The sequence below is a fragment of the Pongo pygmaeus genome, chromosome 1 (assembly GCF_028885625.2).
Source record: "Pongo pygmaeus isolate AG05252 chromosome 1, NHGRI_mPonPyg2-v2.0_pri, whole genome shotgun sequence".
Classification (NCBI taxonomy): Eukaryota; Metazoa; Chordata; class Mammalia; order Primates; family Hominidae; genus Pongo; species Pongo pygmaeus.
In genome coordinates, this window is record NC_072373.2 from 168876081 (window position 1) to 168896108 (window position 20028).

At 40.4% G+C, this 20028-nt stretch overlaps 1 protein-coding gene across 9 annotated transcripts in view; it reads right to left on the reverse strand.

Moving 5' to 3' along the window:
• NFIA (nuclear factor I A) overlaps positions 1-20028 on the reverse strand; it is a 599513-nt gene that overhangs the window by 18649 nt on the left and 560836 nt on the right. For 6 of the 9 annotated variants that reach the window (XM_063654975.1, XM_063654968.1, XM_063654985.1 and 3 more), the window contains one exon: positions 18156-18247. The exons of the other annotated variants lie outside the window; for them this stretch is intronic. In XM_063654975.1, the coding sequence (XP_063511045.1) occupies positions 18156-18247 (92 nt within the window). The remainder of the gene's footprint in view (positions 1-18155; positions 18248-20028) is intronic. 9 annotated transcript variants of the gene reach the window in all.

Below are 20028 nucleotides of genomic sequence, written 5' to 3' on the forward strand. Positions count from 1 at the left end.
CCAAAAATCTTGCAGACATGCCAATTTGTGCTATTCTAGAAGACAGTTCAATTAAGAAATACTTTAAGATATTTTCCTTCTTTTAAAGGAGTAAAATGTCTGAGCTAAAATATGACTTCCTGTTCTACTGCATCAACCTTTCTGTATTGTTCTCAAGGAACACGTTTACAAGTTCAAGTTCAGGTTTAAACTAAATAAAACACTCCTCAGGAGTTTATAACGGGGCCTCATTTACATGTGCTCCCTCTGAACTCTGCCGGCCTCTGTATGTTAGTTTCCAAGGCTTGGTGAAGGAATGTTTTACAGTTGGAATCTGGACTGCTTTCTCAGGCATTTCAGACTCAGAGGCTACGCAGCACCAAGTTCTCGTTGGTATTAAAAATTTCCTCAGGTCTACTCCAGAGGCAAAGAAAGACAGAGAGAAAGGCAGGGCAGGGGCTAGGAGAACTGTAGCTTCTTAATTTTCCCTAAAAGCATTCTAGTTAACATTATAGTTGAAAATGGCTTCTAGATGTAGATTCTAGAATCTCATGGCCATGACTTAAAATTTCTGTGCAATGATTTTCGGCTTTCTGTAGAAATGGTCAATGCAAGTTGATTCTCTTCAAATATTAAAACTAGGGTTTGCTTAAATGGTTTTTCTGCCTTGAAGATTAAGTTATGAAGAGAAATGTACCCAGCCCAAAAGAGATCCTAAACCTAAGAGGTTTTTGAGGTCAAAAAGATCTCAGGGATTTTCCAGCCAATAAAGGTGCATCAGAGAGGAAGAAATGGCTATTTTTCATTTAGAAGCAGGAAGAGTTGAAGGGGGTTCTCAGATGCCCACAGGGAACCAATCTGGAGAGAGCTGATTTCCTGGCTTATTGAAATTAAGACTCAATCTTGTTGCTAAGCAAGGGTCAAGGAGTTCAGAGAAAGTAGCCATCATCTTCATGGGCAGAAATGGAAAGGGCACAGGAGAAAGAGCACCAAGGACTCTGCTTCTCAACTTCTCTCTGAATCGGAGTTTATCTATAATAGCAAGAAAGTGGGTACAGCAGTAATAAATCAATGATGCTAATAGTAACTGTAACCTCAGGGCAATGCTCAAGAGTTACTTTATAGCATCTTTTCACACTGGAGCAGTCCTTTCCTAGTAGGTGAGCATACCCGGCAAAACTGCAGGTTGTGGCATTCCCAGTACCCAGATTCAGCAGCTGTATCCCTGCAGAGTGGCATGTGATGAGTCAGATAAATAGTTCAAGAGTAAGCACTGCTGTGGGGGTGGTGGGGTTCAGAGAAGCAATTGCATGGCTGGGGGTGGATGGACTAGGAGTGTGTGGTGAATCTGGATCTCAGTTTGCACCTCTGCTAAGAAGGGATGAAGACACCTTGCTAGCATGGTGCTTGTGAGGATGAAATGAACTAATATATGTGTTTTTTTCTCCTAACAGGACTGTAACTGATGCTTTTTTATTTTTGGAGTTGTTGGGGTGGGGGAAGGGGATTCCTCTCAGTCTTGGGGAAGACAGAAACCTCATCTTCATGTGCAAGATCATGGCCTTTTCTTAACCTAGTGCAATATTGAGCTGTCACTTTTCTTGCATAAGTTCAATAATAGCACGAGCATGCTAGCTATATGCAAAGCTTTTAGTCTTTTTTTCTCAATCCCCTGAACTCAACCTAGCTCAATACTAAAAAGCATTAAGGGTTTTCTAAAACCAAATTAAATGTGAATATGCTTCTAAATAAAACCCTCTGCTGCAAAAATCAGAAGCTTCCTCTTACTGGATAAGGACATGAATGAAAGCGGAATCCATTTAGATGACGTTCTGCAGAAATGAATGATAAAACTGGTTTCTTTGGGAGCAGCAGTTTAGTTACAGTGATTGGGTGGAATTGGGGCTTACAACTCTAAGAGTTTCTCAGCCTTTAGCCAGGACTGATTGGCTGATTTCCAGAAAGAAGATAATTTGCATAAGATAATTTCTCATTGGTCAGTCAACTCCAAATGACTGAAAATCATGTGTTCTTTCTTTTGTGTATTTTTTCTTCTTTCTTTTTCATAAATATCTATCAAACTTTGGTTCATTTTCCACTGTCCTTTGGACCCCTGCCAATAAGGACTGCTATAGGAAGCCTATTAAACATAACTGCTAACGTTACTTTTTTTTTTTAAGCAACTCCGATAAAATGGTGAATGGCAGAAATATGAAACTTAAAATGGTTTGCAGATTTTCCTGAGGATTTAATTTATTCATGTGGATCCTAATGGTTTTGAAGACAAAATAATTTGATAGTTGATTTAACAGTTGATAGTTCAAAGTGTTTTATACTTGTTCATGTGTGGGTAGGTAGATTCAGATCTAATCTCATTTCATTTATGCTGACTCTTCTGGTAAAATAGTAGTTTCATTCACCTATAATTTTCTTTAAGAAACAGAGGGCACCAACTTTGGAAGCATGCTTGCTTGATCAAACTATGTGGAAGGTGTGGGATGAAGAGGGGAAACTATTTCCTGGAAACGAATCTAGCACGGGAAGGAGCAATGCTTCTCTCCTGTACTCCCTTAGAGTTACCTACTCAGCGCCTGGCATCCCTCATCGGGGCTTCATTCTGTGCCTGCTTCTGACTCAAAGCAAGCAGCCAGGAAGGGGTGTGAGGGGACAGTCCAGATTTGACAGTATTGACCCCAGGGCTGAGGAGCATTAGCGAATTCCATAAGGAGTTTCATCCAGCAGTTCTTGGCTTACAAAGGTCACTGCAATGCAAGACCCAAGGGATGAGCCAAGCAAATCGCCTTCCTGGAAGACGGTGGGGGTGGGGGAAAGGGAACAATGACGTTAACAGGGGGGTGGTGTGAAGGGAGTTTGGTACATCTTTAGACTTCAAGACAGGAAAAAAATGTTTGGGAAGAGGCCAAATAAGAGATACAGCGTGGCCCTAGCTAAATGGCAATGATGTAACAAAGAGCAATATTCAGCACTATCCAGATATCAGAGAGAACTGGTGGATACTAAAATCATTATAAGATGTGAAATTATACCTCTCACTGCTTCATTATCACTATATTTCATAATATTTGTCTAGAAAGGCACACAAAGCCTATCAGGTTAAATTAATCCTAATGATCAATTTTAGTTTTATTCTAATTAAATAATTTCAATTTAATTAATGCTAGCACAGAAATTAGTCAAAATTACAAATGTAAATGCTGAACTTTAAATCAAAGGTCCTCCCTACGACCTGCCTCATGTAGAAGCACTTTAAAGTATTTGCCTGTGAAGGTAGATGGGAATTTTGACCTTTGTCTGCACTGTGAAGATCAGAAGACAGGAAAATATGCAACAAAAAGCTGTCCAGGAGCATAGACGGAAGTACAGGTTACACAGACACACACACAGACACACACACACACACACACACACCCACCTGCATGGCAGTCTATTAAAGTAAATGCTGCAAAGTGAACTTCTGAATTACATGCATTTGTTCCTTTGGAATTCCAATGCGTTTGAGTCAGTCTAATGATATTGGGCTTTTATAAAACACCTTTGTAAAATGGAAACCATGCACCCATTTTCTAAGCCACATATTAAACCACTAGTCCCTTCCTTCACTCATAGCAGGTCCCTGCATTTCAGTCCTGCTCTGTCTCTGATTAGCTTTGGGGCCTTGCAAGTTGTTTCAGTTCCCCAGGCTTTGGCCCCTCTTATTTGGAGGTGCTACTTTATTAAAATGATATGAACTTTATTCCAAAATATTCTTAAAGTTGTATCTGAAAAATGATGGGAGTCTGGAGTAGATAATCTTTAAGGAAATTACCAGCTTTAAGGAAATTTCTAAAACTTTGAAAAATACTGGCATCTTAAAATGGATTTGAAAATGGTACAGGGCACATGTGTCTGAGTCATCATATAAAGACATTTAAATATCCTTTCTTCCCTCTTCATAAAAATCCAAAGTAGACAGTATTCAGAGCTCAAAAAATTTGTGGAAAAAGGAATCTGGCAAAACAGACGTTCTTTTTCCCAAAGAAAAGAAAAGAAAAAAAAAAAAAAGGTGGGGAGGAGGATACAAAAATCTTAAAGAGAAAAAAAAAAACACAATAAAGAGAAATACATGTTCTTTTTTTGTACTTAAAAAACATGTACTAATGAATTATACTTAATAACAGGTCTGTAGTGCCACTCATTCTTCATCTTAAAAGAACGTTCTACGTTATCACTGTTATCCATAAAACAGCCACAACTTCTTTCTTCAAAAGAAGGCCTTCATCCATGATCCTCCATCTCAACTTGTTCTCAACTGTATATGAGAATTATTTGGTAGCAATCAATTCACTATTACTGTTTGGGGACATTACAGAACAGCAGAGTAATTTAATAATATAGTTGATTAGTATAATAATCATCATTAAATTTAGTAATGATAGTGGGATTCCCCTTAACTTGGTTAATGATCATGGACAATTCATTTCTTGACTGCCAGTGGTAGAAAAGGTTTTTGAAATATTAACTTCTGCCCCATGGGAATGACACTTGGCCCATCACATTTAATTTTTGACCTTCACTGAGTAGCACGATCCTAATCCCTTGATTTTATAATCTTAACTAGGAAACATTAAAATATGGATTGACTCCAGTTGGCAGGAATCTTTATGTTCTTTTCACTAAAAAAGCTATAAATTCAATGGTTGACCTTTTATTTCCAGGTCACAAATGACACCCACTCAGTTTTGTCCGTTCACACAGGATTTATGTTAGGGTCTACAGGTATAAGCCATGAAAGTTGAACTTTAATGAAATGTCTTTCAAAGATGTGCACTTAACCAAAAATTCCTCACAAAAAATTAGCAGGTGGCCTTTTAAAAACAGCCATTATGTCCTCAGGTTCACTGCTGGCCTCCACTAAGTCTATTTTTCACTTGTAATAAGTTTCTCCTAATATCATTTTTCAGGGAATACAAATTACGCTTGTGTTTGGGATGACAATAACACCTTAGTTCCCAATTTAGGCTTCTAACTTGAAAGATTTCTGAGATGTTCTCTTTCCCATAACCACAATTCATCTCTCTCCAGTTGAAAAATGTTCCTTGTCCTTTTCACAAAATCAATCGTATTGATGGGAGGCATTCCGTGTTGTCAATCAGGGAAATGTGATTTGATGGGACCCCAAAGCAGCGAGATAGGGAGAGGAATACCAAACCTGCTCAGGTCCACACCATCAGAGTGAGATCAATGTTTCCCATAATACTCATCCTGTCATATGGCACCCTGTCACAATTAATAATGTAGAAGGAGCTGATTAACTTAAGTAAAGTGCTCTCTGCTGTGTAAACACATAAAGATCTATGAGGAAAAACAAGGCGGGGGAGGAGGCAGGAGAGAACAAAACGTCATTTTTATTTTTCATGTGTACACGTTCTCACTTTCTATTCTTCTCTTGTAACAATTACTGTACCAGCCACTCTGGCAGAGTCAATAAATTGATCTGGGTCTTGACGCAGCAACAAGGCAGACTAATCTGATACACCATTATCTACACTGGAGAGTGTGGGGGCTTGGGGGTGCACTCAGGTAACACAGGGCAAAGGGAAGGAAGTAAAGGCCAGCCAGCCTAACTCTAGACAGGTAATTAATGTTCAGTGTGGAGCTTCTGGACTAGATGGATGCATATGTAGCAGGTGTGTGTGTGTGTGTGTGTGTGTGTGTATGTTAGGAATGGACAGAAAACGAAGCCTTCACCTTGGCTAAAGGATGCAGCCTAAGTAATACCATATGCACCACTTATTTAAGTCCCTGCGGTATTTCAGTCACTCATACCAATCTGCAATTCAATGAGGATCACCACCCCATTAGAACTAATCATGTCAGCTGTGTATCTGACAAAATAAACATTCAGAAACTGTGCTCCTAGGTTCAGAACTTGTTTTTGCACTGGGATTTTTTTTTCCTTCCCTCCCTTAGCCAGTATAAAATTTAATCGTTTTTTTAATATGAAATTATAAGACACACAGAAGCTCTCCGTATGGATTCCTCAGTGTATTTATCCTTACAACACGAAACTGGCGACGTTAGTTGAACTTTAACTTGCTCCTTGGGAATATGCTAAGTATGATCTTAATAAATAAATACCATTCCACTGGGTAATGAGAGAATTAATGGCACAACTTATGGAAAATGGACACGGGAGGATGCGGTGAGAAGAGACTCAGCTCAGGGAGAACATTACCAGATTACCTCCGGGGTGCTCATCATATTACCATTTCTGTTTCTTCTTTGTGGCCACAGGCCCCTTGTCCTAAAGATAAATGAGCAGCACCCTGCATCCAGTGCTCACAGAGGTTCCCTCCTGAGGGCTGAAAAGGCAGCACCACACATTGGCTAGGCAGGGTGCTGAGGGCTTTTTCATTCTAACTAGACTGAGTCTTTACATAACTCTAAGTGGAATACAGGCATTCATTTATAATTTTATAGATGTGACAGCTGAGGGTCAGAAAGGCTAAAAATTATTCCAAGGTCACATACTGAGATCAAACTCAGGTCTGTCTCCCTCCAAAGCTTCTATTTTTTCCACTACATTATGCTGCCCAGAAGAGGAAGGTACCTCATGACCACAGGTCTCAATGCTACTACTGCCCGTAAAATCCTGTATCTCAGGAAAATTGAACCAAGCAAGGCAGAGGTTTCTTCACATATAGAGATCCCACTGTGCCCATCACCTGCTTCCCATCTCCCACAGAATAAAGTCCAAGTGCTTTACTACCCCTGGAAAAAGGTATGTATTTATTCACGACTAGACCCTGATCTAATGTTTCTGCCGTCTACTGTAAACTGACAGACACACCAAACAGAATAGGGTTCTTCAGACACACACTGCTGTTCCTTTGCGTGCACTGTTCCTCCTGCCTGGTCTGGAATTTTCTCCCCACCAAGTGTATCTGTCTCCTTCAAAACGACTCATTTGTCTTCTCCTCTGGCATATCTTCCATGAGCTCCATGCTTCTCCCCAGAGTTAGTTACTGACTCTTCTGTATGGATTATACCTATTTCAATTACTTCATCAATCACACCTTAGTTTCTTTACTTTTCTTTCTGTGAGCTATGTATGGCAGGGATTGAATAATGTACATCTTTAGCCTCCCTTCCAGCTTAGTATGGTGCCAGGAACATAGTAGGTGCTCAATAAATTCTGGCTTCTTTCTCCTCCCTAAGATCAATCATGCAGCTGGCGGGTGGGAGAGATGAGCTAGGAATCCAGGTTTTTTGACTCCTAGTCCAGGGTTTCTCTGTGTACCAAGATGCACAGGTCCCTCCTACGGTCAGTTTCCTTACTAGACCTACTGTGTTATTCTTCTATCCCCCCAGTACCACTCCTTCCCCATATATGCACAGACACACTGCCAGGGACCAGTGGAAGGAAGACTGTGCTTGAGAGGGGCAGAAGCTGTATGTCATGAGGGCTGGCCTTATGTTTCCCTTCACTAGTCAAGGCAACAGGAGATATGCAGCATAGTCCAGTCCTGGAGGGCAGCAAAGGGTGCTTCCCACATTATTAAGGCAGCACTGTGAGGGTCTGAGGTCGCCCTGTGCTGAGAACAACTGTGCCCAGTGGCATCCCCATTATCTCAACACATTCAGACTCTGAGGAAGGAGGGTGTTGAGGGTGAGAAACACAGGGCCAGGACAGCCTGTCCTAACCCAGTGTCCCTGCTCCAAGACAAGGGATCCGGCTTATCACAAACTCATGTGACTCATTAGTTAAATGTGTAAAGCGTTTGGAAAGTGAAAAGCCAATTAGAAGTGCTAAGTTATTTCATCTCTGCTGTAAAGGAAGCAATGTGAGACCTTAAGAAAAATTCTCATGCAAATATTTTGGGGGACGTGTGTGCTGTGGAATGTAATTCAATGAACAGACTCAATAGAAAGGCTATATCCCAAAAAGACAGGGCACAGATCAAAGAATGTGCCTAAGTCCTCAATAAACAAACAGGAAGGTAAGCAGGTGAGTGTGAGAAAAATGGACAGGAAGAATCACTGAGACCTTGCGTGAGATCTTCCATGGATCTCACATTAGACAGCAAGCTCTGGGCTTGAAACTGTGTGTGTGACAGTGGAACTTTCAAGGCCTTAGACTCATTAGAAACCATGAGAAAGCCTACGTCCAAAAGGATTCCTCGTGCTGAATCCTTTCCTCATGTGAACAGTCATTATTTAGAGTATAGAAATATTCGGTAAGGCCAATTTCTTGGGCATGGGATTTTCACAAGCAAGGACTTTGTGGACAGTGAGAACACCACCTGTATTGCGTTCTCTCCTCAAAGTTCATGCAGCAGGGCCAGTCAACTCATTTTCCTGTTCTCTGAACTCGTGTTGACTCAAGCTCTGCAAAACCAGGCTTTTTTCTTTTGCAAAGGAAGCATCTGGTTCCATGTCATAAAAGAGAAACCCAGAACCTATTGCTGCCTGTTTGGTAAGCACTCTGGAGGGCACCCAGGGGGCACTGTTTCACAGAGCTCCCCTGCAACCACAAAGGCACATATCCTCCAGCTCAACCTTCTCAGAGTTCAAGTTTAACCAGTACACGGTGACCCAGCCCCATGGGAGCTGGTCTGCACAAAACGCCAGGACTTCTGCCCAAATCCTAGACCTCAAACAGAGGCTGAAAAGAAATGACCTCTGCACAGTCACACACACAGCATCTAAGTCTCCTAAACACATAGGGAGTGTGTGGAGGAAAGGCAGAGTAATAAGCCAAGCATTCAGAGACAAGAGGGTCAAGTGCAACTACTGGAGTTGAAAAGTGCATGAAACCTATCAGGGAATAGGAAAAAAGAATATGGCAGATCCTATTAACAGTCTATCCACTATCTATTGCCCCTTCTTCCTTGGGACAATTTTGCTTAGAGAGGTAAATGTGACTGGTCCTAGGTGACGGGTCATGATTTGAGCCAATTAAGATAATCTTCTGCTGGTTTTCTCAGCATCCTTTGCAGCTAGAGATTAAAATGTGACCCAGATTTAGCCAATGAGACCTACAAAGAAATTTGCTAGCAGGGTGCAGAGGAGGAATAGCAGGGCCTTTTCCCTGATATTAGAGGAAAAATAAGGTACGATATGACTATGCTATTTGGAGCTGCAGCAGCCATCTTGCAGTCAGAGGCTCTAAACATGAGGCTGAAAAGGCAGCATACTGAGGAAGGCAGAGCAGAATGTTAGGAAGGGCATGGGTTCCTGCTGGCCTTGTGCAGCACTGAAACAATGCCAACAACCACTCACTCACAGATTTCTTGTTACGTGAGGAAAATAATCCTGACTGGCTTAAACCACACTTAATTGGGGTTTCTTCTATGAGGTAGATACTAATATTGCCTTCATTTCACAGATGAGGAAGCTGAATTTTAAAGGGTAAGATACACAAGACCACTGAGATAAATGGCACAGCCAGGATGTCAGAACAGGTCTGTCCTACTCCTCGAATCATGACTTTTCCTCCTGTTCCCCCAGAGAAACCTGTTGAGTACCCAGTACATTTCCCTTAGTACCCTGGAATGTCACTGATCAGAAGCATTGTTATGGAGACCCATCTAAAAGCTAGAAATGTTGATGGCATTTCTGCACTTGGCACTATGGTTTTCTAAGTTCCATGCATGGCTATCATCAACTTTTGATCTAGTTCCTGTCAGTTCTCTCCACCAACTCACTGCTCCTTTTTCCAACCCTTTTCCTGACATCATTTTCTGTCCCCCTTTTCCCACAGTTCCAAGTGCTAATTTAATGGATAGCAGATTTTTGGTCTATTCCCTTCCTCTCCCATACAATGTAAAATTTCCTGTGAAATCTCTTTTTTACCTTCCCCTTCTCTATTGCCACTGTTCTCATTTTAATATTAAAAAAAGGAAGCAAGAAGAGAAGCAATATTTACTGAGCACCTATTGTGTGCCAGATACTATGGTAGAGACCTTAATTACTAAATAATCATCAATTCGTTTCAACTAAGAAGATCCCCCAAATCTTTGTGGAGCAAAGGTGACAGGAAGAATAGGAACTGAGAGAAAAAGGCGACCAGTATCTAGAACTAATGGCTCGAACTTTGTCCAGAAGTGAAGTTGGTGGCCAAGGATGTCTACGACATGCTGCCGAATTAAAACTTGAAAGACAAAGACTCTGTTTATTGCAAAATTTATTTTAAGAGTGTCTCATAGCCTGTCAGTGAGTCAGCTGCCAAGTGTATGTAAAGAGAATGTGTCAAGAACTTCCAGGTTGGTGTGGGAGCTGGAGAAGCTGGGACGATTCACTCCTGCCCACAGTAGTATGGAGGGAGGGGAAGCAGACTGCATGAGTAACTCATCTCTGCGAGGTGTTGCTTACTATTCAACACCTGCTACTGGAGCTGAGAACATTCGAGAAAAAATGACCAGGCACCACCTCGATTTAGGTACCTCCTTTCCCTTTAGATTCTGGGGGGTGCATTCACTCCCTGCCAGTCCTTACCACTCTCAGAGACATGGTCTCCCCTTGGGAAGGCCCTTCTCAGGCACAATTTAGCGTAAGGGAAGCAATGGTGCACTTAGGCTGCTGCCTGTACAAGGGAAGAATAGCCGTGCCCAATTTAAACAGGCTTTTGGGCACCTGTAAGGCTGATGCTCAATGGAACAACCTACAGGGTTAGGATCTTGCAGCGGGTAGTAGGGGTAGTAGGAGGCTTCCTAATTTGCTAGACGGTTGCTTTTGGTAAGTAGATTCTGACCATAGAGCAGCAGGTGCTGAACGGCTTATACACAAGTCCTTCCTTCATAGGACACGCGGAATCAGAAGTGGGTTTGTGTACTGACTCTACTGACCTCTGCATATGTGGTTCTGGGAAAGTCACTTCCCTTCTTTAAACCTCAGTTTTTTTAAACCTATACAGTGGGGATAACAATAATAACAATAGCTCTGCCTACTTCAAAGTGTAACTCTTATAATCAAATGAGAAAATACTTTGTAATCCAGAAAATAAGAGTTTAGTTATTAACCAAACAATGAAAGCTATCATTTGTTAGGTGTTCATTAGGTGTTAAACACTTTTTTTTACACTAACAGAATTTAAGACCCAAAACCATAAGTGTGTGTGTGTGTGAGTGTATATACACACACGTATTTATATCTCACTATTTTTACTACTTTACAGTTAAAAAACCAGGCTAGATAAATTGAATTACTGTGAAAAAAAAGAAACCAACAACAACAAAAATAAAACACACAGAATGCTTCTAAGTGATAGAATAAAGCTTCAACTAAAATCAGAAAATAAAGGAGTTATCTTAGCTGCTCTGCTATCTGGTCTCTGGACAAAGGCTAGCTGTTCCCACAGATGCAGACTAATATCATTAGTAAAGGTCTTCTTCCCAGGCAGGATGAGAGAATGAATTCAGTCTTGGTTTTACAGAGACATGAACTAACAGGAGACCGGGGCAGATCTTCAGAAGAACGAAGTTCAGCACAGTCCCACTGGAGCCAGGGAGCACTGACACTAACTTCAAGGCTTCTGATTCCTTGATATAAGAGTGTGAGTCAATCTTAGACTCTTTTAAAGAGAAAATGGTCAGTAACCTTTCACTACAAACAATTGGGGATGCAGATAAGTATTTGGGAAAAACAGAAGTTTTGGAGACTGGTTCAAATCTCAGCTACTTCAATTACCATGGGACAAATGTACTCTTCTGAAACTTCGGTTTCCTCTTCTGTAAAATGGAGATGTAGCACCTTAGAGGGCTCTCGAGTATTGCAGTGAGTGTAGGCACAGAACCTAGCATGCACAGGTGCTGTAGAATATTCATTTGGCCAATAAGACTTTTAACTTGGCTCAAAGTCAGGAGAAAATGGAATTTTATCTGCCATTCTTCTCTAATCTTGGGAGTTTTCAGCTGTGAGGGCTTGAAACTGAAATGCTCAAATCCACTTCTAATTAGAAGATGAGGTAGGGTTGCAGGGTGGGGGGTGTGTGTGTGTGTGTGTGTGTGTGTGTGTGTGTGTGTGTGTGTGTGTGTGTGTGTGTGTGTGTGTGTGTGTGTGTGTGTGTGTGTGTGTGTGTGTGTGTGTGTGTGTGTGTGTGTGTGTGTGTGTGTGTGTGTGTGTGTGTGTGTGTGTGTGTGTGTGTGTGTGTATTTTTCCCCTCTAAGGAAATCTGAATTTCTTGCCTTTGTAACTCTCCAGCTGCTCCTTGAACTTCTGTGTGGTAACTAACCTTCTACACTCAGGCAGCTCCTGTCAGGGTGGGCAGGAGCCCGGGAATGCTGTCAGCTAACTGAAATGCAATCTCAAGTGAGCTTGGGTGGGCAAGTGAGGATGTACCACCAGGAGGAGGTGTTTCTTGGAAATGAGGGGTGAACGGGTTACTAGCTGAGCCTTGTGCAGCAGTAAAGGAGTCTAATTTTATCTGGTCCAGAGAAGACAGAACTGAACATGTCTCTTATTGGGATGGGCTAGAACACGATCTACCATCTGGTTGGCAAAAATTAAAAGTAGGGAAAAGTGTACAAGAACCGTATCATTAGGCCCAAGCTAGACAAGGACAAGGACAGAAAAACTATCCAGCCTCTTCTGCTGCTTCCACTCTTTGGAAAGTTCCTATACCCAACTCTGTTGTCTTAAAGCCTCTTAGACAAATCTTTATAGTACTGCTATTACACTGCATTATTGATGTTGATGTTGTCATTACCATTATTTCTTCACATTTGTTTCCTCTGCTAGACTTTGAACAACTCGAGGAGAGTTTTTATTCCCTGTACTTTGTAGGTGTTGAGGCTCTATTAAGCAATTAAGTAAACACTACATGATTGAAGAAAGGAACTTATGAAGAGTTCCACAGATGGCCTAAGCTTTGGTTTCTCAGGTAGAGCTTCAGGAATATGATACACAGAACTGCAACAGCTCAAAATGCCCTCTATGATCTCTACCTCTTTCCTTCTGGGTGTACCCCCACCACAGGCAGACAATGCGTGTCATGCCCATAATTTAGCTATGCAGGGACCTCTCCAGATCAGCCGGCTTCCAGCACAGTGAAGTGTGTGGCTTGTGCATACATTTGTAAATTTCATGAGGCAAAGGCAATCACACTGCTTGCAAGTCAGGCAGCTAAATGATTTATTAAGCAAAGGTTATAGCACCTGTGCCTTTTTGTCAACAAATCAGGCCCATGCCATGCCAAGTGAGTCTTCTAATAGTCCAAATGGTAATTTGATTTTAAACAGCATTTTGGATACCATGATTCTGTTGATGCAAAACAGTGATAGATTTGGGTGGTAAGGAGGAAATGTCTGTTCTTAATATTGTTTGCACTCATTTTTCATTTTAAAGAATTAGTCCTCATTGGAGTTCTGTAGGTTAAGCGTTTTATTTAAGCCTTTTGATTAAACTAGAACCTGTATCAAAATGAGTTCTTTGCTCAGTCCCCCTGTGTGGAAATTGGTATTTCTATTTATTACCTGATGATGAAATATTAACTTTTTTTTCTTTAAGTAAATGCCTCCTCTTAATGGTTCTCATTTTCAGGGATCAGATTAAGTTATGGGATGCAATTGAAATGGCCATTGGCTTTCTGTTATTTGAAACAATGGCAGGTTCCCTATCATTACATTATATCATTCAGTGGGCATGCAGGGCACGTTAATAGTGTCTAAAGAGAAGTAAATACTGTAGGCCCCAGAGACCTTTCTATATGTTAATATCAGCTGTCACGGGACAACGTTGAAAAATAAGAGATTCAAGGTGGGACAAGTGGCCACAGTTTCTCAGTATTGATGGGTGTTCTAAAGGCTATAGGGAGGTGGCCACCTCTCATCTCAATGATCAGTTACAATATGGAGAAGGAGGAAAAAAATGAGAGGCAAATGACGGTAGCAGAGGTAGCAGACAAGTGAGGCGGAAGAATGGGACAGATAACTCGGCAGGAATGTTCGAACAAAGCCGAAAGCCAAGGCCAGATATACAATGCAATTGGAAGGCAGTTTGAAAGAAAACTAGCTCAAGGCAAGGCTAAAGAGAAGGCAATTCTGCTTCAGTCAAGGGAGGAATTCTCTGGAGAAAAAAATAGACTACAAGGGAAAGAGGAGGAAAAATGGCTTTCAATTATCCACGTTATCTTTCCCTACCAATCATTACAGATGATGAATAGATGCAATAAAAGCCAATATTCAATTTTTCCAATTTACATGGAAAGAAGGCCATAATATATTGTTAAGGGGAAGAAACAGCAGGCTACCAAACAGTGTATATAATATGATCTCACTTTTTGCAATATATTTGTATGCACAGAAACACTCTGGATGGATTTATACAGAAATGTTAACAGTAGGACTACAAGTGATTTTTATTATTTTTCTCATCTGTATTTTCCACAATTAACATGTATTATGAATATAATAAGAAAAAGTCATATTTTTAAAGTTCCTTCTGAACCATTTAGACTCAGCCAATGTATGCAGAGTACCCACTATGTGCTGGGCATGATAATTAGTGCTTTTCTGAGCAGTCAGCACACAATTACTCTGATCAACAGTCCACTTGCTCTGACTGTTTTACAGAATTTTTTACTCCTAAGAGGTGAAAAGGACTTTAGAACTTATTTAATGATCATGTTTTAAAAATTGTGGTGAAATACAATGTAACATTTACCATCTTAACCATTTTTGAGTGTACAGTTCAGTGGGATTCTGTATGTTCACAATGTTGTGCAAACATCACCAACATCTATCTCCAGAACTCTTTTCATCTTGCAAAGCTGAAACTCTGTACCCCTTTAACACTAACTCCCCATTCTGCCCTTCCCCTAACCCCTGGCAGCCACTACTCTACTTTGCATTTCTATGAATTTGACTACTCTAGGTACCTCACATCGGTAGAATCATACAGTATTTATTTTGTTGTGACTGGCTTATTTCACTGAGCAGAATGTCTTCAAGATTCATCCACGTTGTGGCATATGCCAGAATTTCCTTCCTTTTAAAGGCTGAGTAATATTCCATTCTATGTATAGACCACATTTTGTTTATCCAATTCATCTGTCAATGGACACTTGGGTTGCTTCCACCTTTTGGCTGTTGTGGAGAATGCTGCTACAACCACAAGTGAACAAATATCTCTTTGAAACTTTGCTTTCCATTTTTGGGGGTATAGGCTAAAGATTAGATTTTAATGCAGTCTTAGGGATAAAAGCAGGGACTCCACCAGTAGTATCCCTGAGAAGTGAGCATCAGTCGCTGTTGGAATATCCCCAGGGAAAAGAGCTCACCAGCTCATGAGGCAGTAACATAATATAGTAGTTAGAGAGCACAGGCCTTGGTGTCAGACAGAACTGGGTGCAAATTCTTGCTCCACTCCTGACTATTGTATGGCCTTGAGAAAATCAACAATCTCCTTAGTCTCAGCTTCCACATCTATAAAGTAGGGCTCTATCCTATTAGGTGACTATAAAGATTAGGTGCATCACATACTTGATGGACTTAGTACATAGAAAATGCCCAGTAGAAGCTACATACAATCAAATAACTCTTTTTCTTAAAAAAGATCTTATGATCGTCTGAAAGCTGCCTACTTACAATGTCTGCATTGGTTCAATTTCTACCCATTTGAAAAAACAGAGACCCCATCAGTTCCATCTTCTGCAGGATGATGCTTCAGGCATTTTAAGAGATTTCCACTGGAAACTGGCCTTTGGGAGCAGAAAGGCCATTTTATTTTGCATCCATTTATAGATTTATGTACAAGATAATGCTTCTACATTTAGAAAGCTTAAGTATCTGCTTGGGTGACTCTTCAATTCTTATTTCTCCATAGGCAGAAAGCAAAATTTTGTTTTCCCAGATAACTTTTCCTGTAATTCAATTAACATAAATGTCATGCTTTGTAACAAGGGTATCAATATAGAAAAACACAAGTTTGCCTAGGAAATCTGCAGACCATGTTCTAATTATGTTTTTAAAAATTCTTCTCAAAAATTCCTCTTCTGAACTAATGTCCCCTTGAAAGGGAACTTATTTTTTAAGGTATATTATTATTTTTATTATCTATATCTACATATATCTAACACTTTAAGTGGTCTCAGAAAATATTTCCTCAGTTAAGGAAAGAGTTAATATATATATCTTAAAATTAAAATATTTAGAACACATAATTTTTACCTCAAGATATCTTTTTTTGGGGGGAAGATGACAACTCCCTTAGCATAGTTTCTCATTAGACAACTGGGAATGACTTTCTTCAAGCCAAATGTGGCAGGTGTCACTATGGTAAGAAACATTTAAGCTGTTGTCCCCATGATGCCAAATATTTAACAGAAACCAAAAAAAAAAAAAAAAAAAAATTCAGTTCCAGATGCCAATACTGGGCCCACATGACATCATTCATCCAGATGCGTGGAAAATCTGGATTTTTAAGAATTGAATTTTTGTGGTCAGCATTATGAAAACTCAGATTCTGGGTTAAGTAAGGCATTTGTGAAGGAAAGCCACAGTGGAATATAATACATTTTGATTATAGAGAAATAAATTGAACAGAACATAGCGTACAATTTCAGGGCTGTGAATCACAGCTTATATAAAAAATACTATGTAAAATACAAACAGGACATTTCAAAGCTGCATTTTAAAGGCTCTTAATGAAGCAACCTGAGGACATTCGTGCTTTGGGAAAAGCAATCATCCAATATAGAGCCACCATCTCCAGTTCTCCCCCTCTCATTGAACTTGGACACTTACGCCAAATGTACAAAATTAAATTATGTTCTTCTGTTTTAATGCTTTACAGGTTAATTATGCAACTTCAAATTCACCGGAAAAGTGTTTGAATATTTGAAGGTATGGGAGAATAAGGAAATAACTGAAAGAATTTTATGAGAGGTACTGAATAGGAGATTTTAATATCAGACGCCATATGCAGGCCTGTTTAAGAAGAAACAGCAGAGGTGGGAAATTCAAGAGTTAACCTTCTCCCTCCCCTTTTGGCTCCCCCTCTCTTCCCAGCTGCCTTCTCTGCTGATGCTGTACTTTCTGTGACCCGGCTTCAGTGTGAGGAAGGCTTCAGACACAATGCAGTTTAACCTGTGCTGTCGACATAGCAATAAACCAAAGCCCTTTACAGAGGGGGCAAATGGACCCAGGAAAGCAAATCTATCCCATTCATATAGCACCTGGCCATAGTTTTACAAACAGACGTGAATAGTTATAAATTAGGCATCTGGAGATTCCACACACAGGCATGTGCACAAAATTGCTCCAAGAATGTTTTCAAACACCGTGCTAAGAACCTTACAGAGAAAATACTTTCCTTATGTTAATTATGATAAAATATGGCCATGATCTAATTAGGAAATCAGAGAGTTTATTTCAAAACGTGAATCTAATTCTATTTCACAAAACTCTAAATGCCTCTACCTACACTAACTTTGAACTTAAAAAGTCTTTTACTGTTTCTCAATATACAGCAGCCATTCCAAAACTTTTCAAAAATATTTCTTCTCCTTGACCTAGACTAGCACAAAACACAACTATCTATGGGCAGACAAGCTCTGGATGTCTGGGCAGTCCTCTTCTCTCAATCACCTGCTTCAGATATGACTCATACACACCCCTTGCCACCCACCGCACCTTGCTCCCCAGTGGCCAGCAGTAACCACTAACAAACACGTCTTATTTTTGGACCGACAGCAGCAACTTAATAGGGCTCATACACCCTTTTCCCCCTCTTTCTTTTAGAAAGCTTGCCAGGTTCCTGGGGACTCTCTAATGAATACAGAGGAGTGGCTGGTCCCTCCATGACCAGCATGCACTCTGATGTCACTGGCAACCAGATATTATTTTCAGGTTCTGTAGGGGCCTGCTTCTGTCTGCTTGCATTTAGAGGGCCATGAATTCCTAAAAGAGGGAACACACACTAGCTAACACTGGGAAACCTTTTTGTGCCATAGCTAAAACAGTTCTTCTTCTACCCACTCAATACAAGAAGCAAAAATTGCAGGCAAAGTTTTCTGTGATTTCTGAGAACACATGGAAATGTGGCTGGTGGGATCAGGAGGAAAGGGAAGACTGGACAGGGTCTGGAAAATGTGGCCTTTTGTGCCAAAAGACAAGTTAAAATGCACCTGATGAATAATACAAGCTGCACCACATACAGAAAAGATGAGAGCGGCCCACCTGTGTCTGTTGAGGGATATTTACAAAGCTTGGATCCCGTGGTCCAACACTGACGAATCGGTTTGCGGGGGAGGTGCTGGGTGTCGAGTAGGCTGTGAAGGGAAGGGACACATGCGTTCAGGAAGCAGCACGAGATTGCACACACAAACAACACCAAAACACACAGTCTCCGAGCCGACGCAGCTGATTAACAAGGAAATGTGCAAACACTGTAGCTAGCAAAGGGGTCTGGCTAGCAAGGGCATTTTAGACAGTCAAAAAAGGGGGAAGAGGGATTGGCTTCCAAAGACTGTTGGGATAAAATGATGTCAAACTGATGCTCAGGCGAGCTATTTTCTCCTTCTACCGTACAAATTAGAACATGCAGGACATTTGCAAAGTATACTTTCTGAGTTAAACATGAGCTCTGGGGTCAGAAAGAGATATCCTAGTCTTTAGAGCAGAGGGAGAAAGAAATTAGGAAGGGGAGGAAAGCAGTTCATTTTACAAGCTTGCTTTTCACACTGTTACACTCTTAAAAAATCATGAAATGGTCCTGTGCCTCTACAGCTAGAGATCGAAGAGGAATCTTTATAAAAGGAACTAATGGGTTCTCCAGGAAGAAGGTAGAAAACCATTCAGAATAAGCTGTCTTTATAGGCCCAGTAGTGTCTAGAATTTTTATGATGCACAAAATATGCTTTTCATATTAACATTTGTAGTCTTCCTATCCTAGAACCTTTCTGTTCAGGCATAAACTATCAAGACCCTTTATCAACTAAGACATCACACTGGAACCTCAGGTACCACACTTCAGTTTACTATCCTTTCTTGGTTTATGGAAGTTTTGTTGTTGGTTTTCGTATTTGTATTTAAGAGCTTCTTTCTACTTTAATGGGAAAAAAATCAGTGGCTTTGTTGTTTCACTGGCTTATAAATCCAAGGGTACATTTTGTTTTTTGGTGTCCTGCGATTCACTTCTTTATCATCAACTCCAAGGATTTGTTCACATTCTTCCTCTGTACTAGAATCTTTAGACTGTTACTTAAAAATTTCAAATGTCTTAACAATAATTAAAAAGGCCTAAGGTTTTTAAACTAACTCTAGACACACACCATCTAAGAAACAATCAGGATATGCAACTTTTTAAAACACAGATAATTGAGGGCATGATATCAAATTCCTGCCAGATTTTTTTTTTTTCCTTATTGACATCATCTGCTCCTCTTACTCTGGCTTTCTGTTTTACAGAAAATTGTTCATACTTCTTGTTTCTCTCATTAAACAAATCTAGGGATAAAATTTCCACCATCTGGCCCAGACCCTGTTGGTTGTCTTTGGTAAGAGCTAAGCCACCCAAACAGATCTGCAATGGTCACATGGATGTGGACATGGCTGTGTTAAAACGGCACTGAACAGAGGCTGAGCATGAGGGTCCCTGATGTCTCTTAAATAAGAAACTTTTTGTGATAATAGTATTTGTTTTAGGAGTATCTATTCAGTAATGACTTTATTTAAAATGATCTAAATGTATGATATGTCATACTGTCTAGCAATGTAAATCTACTGATTTTGTCTCTAGCCCATGCTACGCCAGACTAATTTGAACAGATTTGAGAAATACCTCTGCCTTTAGCCATTCTGCCTGTACCTCTCACTTACTGGTATAGGGGTAATTTAATTTTTTTAAAAGCTCAGTGAAATAATCTATATTAAGTGTTCCATTCACCCCATGGCTTTACTTTGATATGCTTTGAGAAACAGCAACATAGTTTTTATATTGAAAATGAGAGACTATAATTATCTGACAGTGTGTTCCCCTGCTCTTAGAGCACAAAGAGGATGTGGGAGGGATAAAGAGGAAGCTAGGAGGTGAAATAACCTGTTGAACCTG